General features: G+C 46.7%; 1 protein-coding gene across 1 annotated transcript in view; it reads left to right on the forward strand.

The window, feature by feature from the left end:
- Nucleotides 1-9,069, forward strand: part of HPX (hemopexin) — an 11,225-nt gene extending 2,156 nt beyond the window's left edge. The window contains exons 2-9 of the mRNA XM_017507146.2: nt 43-114; nt 294-415; nt 2,418-2,571; nt 3,277-3,489; nt 3,751-3,882; nt 8,212-8,342; nt 8,426-8,588; nt 8,727-9,069. Coding sequence (XP_017362635.2) covers nt 43-114; nt 294-415; nt 2,418-2,571; nt 3,277-3,489; nt 3,751-3,882; nt 8,212-8,342; nt 8,426-8,588; nt 8,727-8,986 — 1,247 coding nt within the window. The 3' untranslated portion in view covers nt 8,987-9,069. The remainder of the gene's footprint in view (nt 1-42; nt 115-293; nt 416-2,417; nt 2,572-3,276; nt 3,490-3,750; nt 3,883-8,211; nt 8,343-8,425; nt 8,589-8,726) is intronic.
- The last annotated feature ends 212 nt before the right edge of the window (nt 9,070-9,281 follow it).

The raw sequence follows: 9,281 nt of genomic DNA on the forward strand, positions 1-9,281 counted from the left end.
TTTTTTTTTTTTAACTTTGCCATTTCCCTACCTCCACCCCAGAACGCTGCTCAGATGGCTGGAGCTTTGATGCTGCCACCCTGGATGACAGTGGAACCATGCTGTTTTTTAAAGGTAGGAGGGACTGGGTTGGGGCATTTAGGACCTTAGAGTTATTCTCCTTCACGAAGGGTGTCTTTGTCTGTGGGAGGTCTTAGGAATTATCTGAGTATATTACTGACAGCTTCTCTGAAATGGTCTTAGTAGGTCAAAGGTTTCTCACTGGGCCCTTCAGTGAGTGTGGGTTTTTTCAGGGGAGTTCGTGTGGAAGAGTCACAAATGGGAACGGGAGTTAATCTCAGAGAGATGGAAGAATTTCACCAGCCCTGTGGATGCTGCATTCCGTCGTGGTCACAGCAGTGTCTTTCTGATCAAGGTACTGCTGGGCCAAGATCAAGGCCAGGTTGGAAAGGGCTAGAACTGACACTAGGGACTCTTCCCCAACATGGCCTTGGCACAGAGCCCATAGCAATAGGTAGCAGATTTCTTTCCCCTGTGCCCTCCTTTCCTGTAAAAGCTCAGGCTAAGGGAGTGTGCATGCATGTGGGCCTGGCAGGCGCACCATCTAGTGACTATTCTTCAGTCCTAGCCTTAGTTCTACAACACTCCGCTGTACCTCACACTGATGACCATCCTTTTTTTTCTTAGCATTTTCTTCCCTTGCCTCCCATGACCCTGTATCAAGCCCTCTTCATAGGGCAGGGCAAGTTGTTCCCAACACAATGACACCTGGCCAGAGGAGCATGTGGAGCATGAAATTCACTCTGCTGTGCTCACCAAGTCCCATGTGACCCAGGCTGTGTCTGCTCAGAGGAAGGGGTGCATTCTTCTACCTTGCCAAAGGTGCTATGTGGTTGGGGAAGCCCTGACTGTTGGCTTTGTTTTCCCTCCTGCCTCTCTTCTCTCTCTTCTCAAATGTCTCATTCTAGCTCAGCCAGTTCCCTAATGTTCCTTGGGGAGCCATCCAAGCCTTTCTACATACCTTCCCTCAGTGATCTCACCCATCACCATGGCCCTAAGGACTCTCTATGCTGTGGACACTGGATCTAGATCTACCTTCTGAGCTCTAGACATCTCTTTCCAATTTCCTGGGAAAAATCTCTGACTTATATGTTCCATAGGCACCTAAAATTCAGCATCCCCCAAACTAAGCTTAGCATCTTGTTTACAAACCAACCTTTCCTCCTGTGTTTCCTGTTTCAGTAAATGACCCCAAAATGTGCCTGATTACTACAAACCAAGTGCACATAGGGTCTCATGATCTGGGCCTGGGTCATCTTCTCAGGTTTATCTCCTTCCCTGCCACATTCACTGTGTGCCAGCCATACCAATCTACGTGGAATTGAGCACACTGCTTCCTCATGTTCGGGCTCTGCATGCTGCTCCCTCTGCTGCTAACACTCTTTCCTCACTTGTCAACCTGGAAAATTCCTGCTGTTTTTTTCAACTCTTGGGCCCAATGCTTCCTCTTTGCTGTGAAATCCTCCACAACTTCTCTAGGCAGACTTAGGCACTCTGTACATATCCTCAGTGCATTCTTTACACTACACCTTGGAGGTTGCAAGGCTAGAATTGTAGAAGTCCTTTCTGCTTTTGTCCAGTGAACTTCCTAAAGTGAAAGAGTCTTGTCATCCTCAGTGCCTCTCACAATGCCTGACATATAAACAATCATTCAGTGACTGTCTTGAATGAATGAATAAATGAAGAAGTGAATGTACTAACGTATGGATGATTGCAGGATAAACACTGGCGGATGTGTTTGTCAACACTGCTGGTGTTGCAGATAAGCATGCCACAGGAGTGTCTGGTTGTACATGGCTAGAGGCATGTGTGTTATAGTAATTGTGACTGGATTTGCAGAAATTGAGGGTGTGTATTGTGCAAAAGGACAACACATTATTATCCACAGATGGACTGAGAATGTGTGGGGCCACAGGAGGATATTGTATAGTTAATAAGTTAAGGCCAGGCGCGGTGGCTCAAGCCTGTAATCCCAGCACTTTGGGAGGCCGAGGCGGGTGGATCAAGAGGTCAAGAGATCGAGACCATCCTGGTCAACATGGTGAAACCCCATCTCTACTAAAAATACAAAAAATCAGCTGGGCATGGTGGCGTGTGCCTGTAATCCCAGCTACTCAGGAGGCTGAGGCAGGAGAATTGCCTGAACCCAGGAGGCGGAGGTTGCGGTGAGCCGAGATCGCGCCATTGCACTCCAGCCTGGGTAACAAGAGCGAAGCTCCGTCTCAAAAAAAAAAAAAAAAATAATAATAAGTTAAAAAAAATAGTTAAAGCACAATAGTTTTAAAAAAAATGCATGTAAATACAGAGTGACAGTATCTGAGGATGCACAGTCAAAAAGAGAGTGTTTTTGAATGCAGGGGGACAAAGTCTGGGTATACCCTCCTGAAAAAAAGGAGAAAGGATACCCAAAGTTGCTCCAAGAGGAATTTCCTGGAATCCCATCCCCACTGGATGCAGCTGTGGAATGTCACCGTGGAGAATGTCAAGATGAAGGCGTCCTCTTCTTCCAAGGTCAGTCCAGGATGGAATCCAAGAATCTGGAGTAGTGGTGAGTTGGTAGTGATGCCAATAGTGATGGTGATAGTGGTAGTGATGGTGGTTATGGAGCTACTATGTGGCTTTTTAAGGAAGGGAAATAGAGAAGCCACTTACGGTCTGGAGGTCAAGTGTGGGAAGGAGAGGAAGTCATTCTGGTGAAGGTAACTGCGTATGATTCTGTGTGAATAATCTGTCATTGTTCCCCATGACCCTTAAGACAAATATATCCTCCTTAGTCTTACACACAAGACTCTCCATGGCCAAATCCCTATTGGCCCTTCAGCTTTGACTTTTATCATACTTTTACCTTAATACTAAGCTCCAGAAACCATACACTATTCTCTGTTCCATCAGTTTGCTTCATGCTTTGGAATCTTTCCTCTCTCTGGAGTTACATCTCTTCTTGTTGTGTTCCTTGTAACTCCTACTTCAGATTTCAGTTTAAGTGTCTTCTTCCCTGGGAAGCTTTCCCTGACTCTCCCCACTGCCCTTGCTGAGCTGATCCTGTGTACTTTGCTGCTGAATTTTGGTGAATGATCACCCTCCTTTAGCTCCCTTTCTGATGGCTGTGAGCTCCATGTGGTCAGTACCATGTCTGGTCCATCCTGGGAACCAGGGAAAGCACAAGGGAGGGCATAACCTGGCCTCACCAAATCCCTGTCAATTGATTGGACAAAGGTGACAGCGAGTGGTTCTGGGACTTGACCACGGGAAACATAAAGAAGCGTTCCTGGCCAGCTGTTGGGAACTGCTCCTCCGCCCTGAGATGGCTCGGCCGCTACTACTGCTTCCAGGGTAACAAATTCCTGCGCTTCAATCCTGCCACGGGAGAGGTGCCCCCCGGGTACCCTCTGGATGTCCGAGACTACTTCATGCCCTGCCCTGGCAGAGGTAAGAAAGCCCTAGCACTTGAGACCTGTCAGAATTTATTCACCTTCCCTGAGCTTGTGGATCTCATGTGTCATAGCTTTCACCTTAACTCCATGTTGGGACACCTTGGCCTTTAACCTAGCCCCATTTCCATTCTGGATCTTCCCGTTGCCCTCATATGGGGAAACCCACATCCCCACTAACCCCAGCCATCTCTTCCACCTTGGACCTCACTCTGACCTCTGGCCTCTTTCTGTGTTCTCCACCCATTTCTTTCCCCAGGCCATGGACACAGGAATGGGACTGGCCATGGGAACAGGACCCACCATGGCCCTGGGTATATGCGCTGTAGCCCAGATCTAGTCTTATCTGCACTGACATCTGACAACCATGGTGCCACCTATGCCTTCAGTGGTAAGAGATGCCCCCAACTCCCCCAATGTGCCCTCACATCTCTTGAATTTGTGTCTCCCATTTTTGACACATTTCTCCATTGTCATCACTGTGTCCCTTATTTTGTCCTCTCTGTCCCCCATCTTTCTGCATGCCCTTCTGTATCCCTCATCTCCCCTGATTGAGGCATATTTCTCAATCTTGTCTATCCCAAGCCCCTAAGTTCATCCACCTGTCTACCATCTACTCCCATGGCTGTGCTCTCTGTGGACCTCTCTGGGCCCCTGTGACTCCTTGTGCTCTCCTTGCTCAATGCCCTGCTGAGCCCTCTGGCTCTCCCTTGCTCCCTGGACCTCTGTGTGTCTCTGTACCTCCTTGCCTCCCTTTGTTCTTGCACATCTTTCTGAGTTCTCTGGCTCCCCTGATTAATCCTCAGAACTCCATCTTGTTCCAGGCTCCTAGTTTCTATGTCCAGACCCCTAGACATAGCGCTGCCTGGGGATGAGGTGTTCTCATTGCTGAGAACCAGCTGAGAAGTGTTGGGTACTTTAGACCTTCAGAAGGTAGCTTCACTAGCCTGTGGAGATTTCTCCTCTGAGTAGCTAATGGAGATACCCCTACCTTGACTTGTGGCATCAATTGGTAAAAGCCTTGTAATGACACCTAGGGCTGTTCTGAGTTCAATCAGGCAGTAAATAGTCATGCTGCACAGTTGAGAATATCCCCAAGAGGCGGAGTGAGCAACCACATCACATCTAACCTGAGATATATATATATATATATATATATATATATATATAATTAGGATAGTGATAAGAATATAGAATAGTGCAAATATTTTTTTCACACAAAAATTGTTTGGCTCCTGACCCTTGGACAAATTTGACCAGTTATGACTATCAAGTTCTTTTGAAAAATACATAACTACATGGAGAGCAAATCCCCACAACAGGATCACACACTATAATGAGAACATACAGCTAAGATGAAACACACATCTGTAGTGAAAATACAACATTGAACTGAGAACATATGCCATAGTAAGAACACATAAGTATCAGGAGAACATGTAGCTATGGTGAGAGTCCTTTGGGAGGACACACAGACAAAGTGAAATTCAGAAAGACCTTGAGAAAAGAGGGCCACAGGAAACACACAGAAGTAGAGAGAGACACCAAGCCATGTAGAGATCACAGAACTTCAAGGCCATGTGGCCATAATGAGAATGCTACCAAACTCCTAAATGAAAAATGTCATATATATTCCATAGCTGTTGAGAGAGCACATGGCATGAAGAAAACACCATTATATTAAAAATACCCAGGCTGGGTGTGGTGCCTCACTCCTGTAATCCTAGCACTTTTGGAGGCTGAGGTGGGCAGATCGCTTGAGCTGCTTGAGCCTAGGAGTTCGAGATCAGCCTGGGCAACATGGCAAAACCTCATCTCTACAAAAAATACACAAATTAGCAGGGTGTGGTGGTGTACTACTGTAGTCCCAGCTACTTCAGAGACTGAGATGGATCACCTGAGACTGGAAAGTCTTCAGTGAGCCATGATTATGCTACTGCATTCCAGCCTGGGTGAGAGCGAGACCCTGTCTCAAAACAAACAAACAAACATATATAATGTATATATAAAATTTACATATATAAACTATATATATTATAACTATATAACTATATAAAATATATAACTATAAATTATATTAATATATAACTATAAACTATATATTACATATATAGTTTACACACACACACACACACACACACACCCCTAGCTAGGGTGGGAATGCACTATCTTGTTGAAAACACCAATGTGACCCTGCTACAGCATGGGGCAGGTCCTCGCCTCTCACTGGTAAATCTTTTTTTCTGTATCTGCCTCATAGGTGTTTTTTGTTGTTACTTGTTTGTTTGAGATGGAGTATCACTCTGTTGCCCAGACTGGAGTGCAATGGAGCAATCTCAGCTTACTGCATCCTCTTCCTCCCGGGTTCAAGAGATTCTGTGGCCTCAGCCTCCCAAGTAGCTGGGATTACAGGCACACACCATCATGCCCAGCTAATTTTTGTATTTTTAGTACAGACAGGTTTTCACCATGTTGGCCAGGCTGGTCTCATACTCCTGACCTCAGGTGATCCGCCCACCTCTGCCACCCAGAATGCTAGGATTACAGGTGTGAGCCACCATGCCTGGCATCTCAGAGGTTTTTTTTTTTTTTTTTTTTTTTTTTTATCTATTCTCTTTGCTTCTTCACAACTTTGGCTTGCACGTAGACCATCATGTCCTTTCCACCTTCTCACTACTTTACGATCTTTCAGTCTCAGATCCAACTGATAACTCCCTCGGTTATTCTTTTTTTCCTAGTAAGATTTCCAGAGAGGGAATCTGAATGGCCCAGTCCATATTTTCAGACCAGATCACATTAAAGTAGTTGATGGCCAGCCTACGTATTGGCTACATTAATGGGCAGGGGACTCATCACTTACTTCACTGCACAAAGCAGCATAGCTCTGGTTCTCAAAATAGGGTCCCTGGGCCAGGTGTGGTGGCTCGCACCTGAAATCTCAGCACTGTGGGAGGCCAAGGTGGGCAGATCACTTGATTTCAGGGCTTCTAGACAAGCCTGAACAACATGGTGAAATCCCATCTCTACTAAAAATATAAAAAATTAGATGTGCTGGCATGCACCTATACTTCCAGCTAGTCAAGAGGCTGAGGTAGGAGGATTGCTTGAGTGTGGGAGGCAAAGATTGCCATGAACCATGATTGCGCCTCTGGAATCCAGCCTGGGTGGTATATTGAGACCCTATCTCAAAAAAAAAAAAAAAAAAAATTCCTAAGCAGGGTAATTTCAGTGGGAAACCTCCCAGGGGAGGTAGATATGTACACAACTATAAAGATAACTTGTGGTTGCAGCAATAATACCATGTGTTTATTCAACAAGTATTTGTTGAGTATCTGATAAGCAGTGGGCACTGTCCTAGGCACTGAGATACAGTAGTCAACATGGCAGCTGAGATACCTGTCCTGAGAGGCACCGCTAAAGTGAGAGAGGACAATAAGTGTGTAGTGGGGGCAGAAATCAGTTTGGACATATTAGATTTTGGGTGACTATTGGCACCCCATAAGCATGTCAGGTAGAGCTGATGAGAACAGATTCAAAGTCATCAGCACATAGATAGCATTTAAAGTCCCTGGACTAGGTGAGATTGCCAAAGAAGTGAGGGTAGAGAGAGAAGAGAAGAGGCCCAAACTAGGGGATTCCAATATTTAGATATCAGGTTGAAGAAAAGAGTAATCAAAAAGACAAGAGGAATACTGGGGGAGTCTGGTGTCACAGAAGCCAAGTTCCAAAAAAAGACATTTAAAGAAGAAGGAAATAGTGAGCAGTCAAGTGCTCCTGAGAGGTAGGGTCAGATGAAGACAGAGAATTGACCATGAGATTTGGCAAATTGGAGAATACTGGCAACCTGGATAAGAACAATTTCAATGGTTGAGGGAAACAGAAGTATAATTGAAGAGGATTGAGGGAAAAATGATAAATGGGAGCCTGAATAAGTCCTTAATAGGTTGTTGTGAAAAGAGGAGAAGAAAAATGGGGGTGCTGGCTCCCTCACCTCACAGGGAGGGACTGGAGAACATGGCCAGAGTGAGAACAAGGAGCAGAAGTGGTGTTTCCTTTTTAACTTCTGGCCACTGGATCTCATTATCTATAACCACATCTCTATACATGGACACCTGAGATCCTTAGGGAGTGCCCACCAACCCCATGATGTTGGCCTCATCTGGAAACTTAGCCACTGTTCTCCACACTTGTATTCATTCATTCATTCATTTGAGACAGTTTCACTCTTGTTGCACAGGCTAGAGTGCAATGGTGTGATCTCGGCTCACTGCAACCTCCGCCTCCCCAGGTTCAAGCGATTCTCCTGTCTCAGCCTCTGGAGTGGCTGGGATTACAGGCACGCACCACCATACCGAGCTAATTTTGTAGTTTTGGTAGAGACGGGGTTTCTCCATGCTGGTCAGACAGGTCTCGAATTCCTGACCTCAAGTGATCCACCTGCTTCAGCCTCCCAAAGTGCTGGGATTACAGGTGTGAGTCACCATCCCCAGCTCACACTTGCCTTTGTTTCAGGCACCTGCTGATTCCAGTTTCAACCTGGCCACAGTGCCCAACATTGCTGACCAAGTCTTGCTCTATTTCTCCTTCTCACCTGGCCTCTTCCATCTTGCTATCTGGATGCATTCTCTCCCGCTTATGACTCATTTCTACATTCATTACTAGCCTCTTCTCTGCCTGGGCTTCTGCCAGCAGCCCTAGAGCAAACTATGATATTCCACAGGAGCCCACTACTGGCGTCTGGACACCAGCCGGGATGGCTGGCATAGCTGGCCCATTGCTCATCAGTGGCCCCAGGGTCCTTCAACAGTGGATGCTGCCTTTTCCTGGGAAGAAAAACTCTATCTGGTCCAGGTGTGTATTGGAGGAGAGGCTTGAGGTGGAGACTGGGACAAGCATATCCAGCTCTGTATTGATTACTGTCCTTTGTTCTCTAGGGCACCCAGGTATATGTCTTCCTGACAAAGGGAGGCTATACCCTAGTAAGTGGTTATCCAAAGCGGCTGGAGAAGGAAGTCGGGAGCCCTCCTGGGATCAGCTTGGAGTCTGTGGATGCGGCCTTTATCTGTCCTGGGTCTTCTCGGCTCCACATCATGGCAGGTGAGGAGCTTCTGGGTGCTAAGGGGCAGCCTGTTCTGCTACCTGTCTGTGGCATAGATCCCCACCAGAGCATGCAACGGCCTGGGTCAGGATCCCCATGACATGGAATTCATGCTATGTTTGATACCTTCTCCCCAGGACGGCGGCTGTGGTGGCTGGACCTGAAGTCAGGAGCTCAAGCCATGTGGACAGAGCTTCCTTGGCCCCATGATAAGGTGGATGGGGCCTTGTGTGTGGAAAAGTCCCTTGGCCCTAATTCATGTTCTGCCAATGGTCCCAGCTTGTACCTCATCCATGGCCCCAATTTGTACTGCTACAGTGATGTGGAGAAACTGAATGCAGCCAAGACCTGTCCGCAGCCCCAGAAAGTGGCCAGTCTCCTAGGCTGCACTCACTGAGGGGCCTTCTGACATGAGTCTGGCCTGGCCCCACCAACCCAGTTCCTCATAATAAAGACAGATTGCTTCTTTGCTTGAATCAAGGGACCATGGTTGTAAAAGAATCTTACTTCTTTCCTTGAGTTGAAAAATTAGCAACTTCTCTTTTGAGGCTCTTGAGCTCAAACAAGGCTGTGAGAAACAAGGGAGGGGAGGGCTAAGGAGCAAACCTCATCTCTGCATAGATGATTCTCAGGTCCAGATCATAAACTGGCTCTTTGCAGACTATCTGCACATAGTGTGGGGAAAGAGGACC

Source organism: Cebus imitator, unplaced genomic scaffold (genome assembly GCF_001604975.1).
Source record: "Cebus imitator isolate Cc_AM_T3 unplaced genomic scaffold, Cebus_imitator-1.0 Scaffold370, whole genome shotgun sequence".
Classification (NCBI taxonomy): Eukaryota; Metazoa; Chordata; class Mammalia; order Primates; family Cebidae; genus Cebus; species Cebus imitator.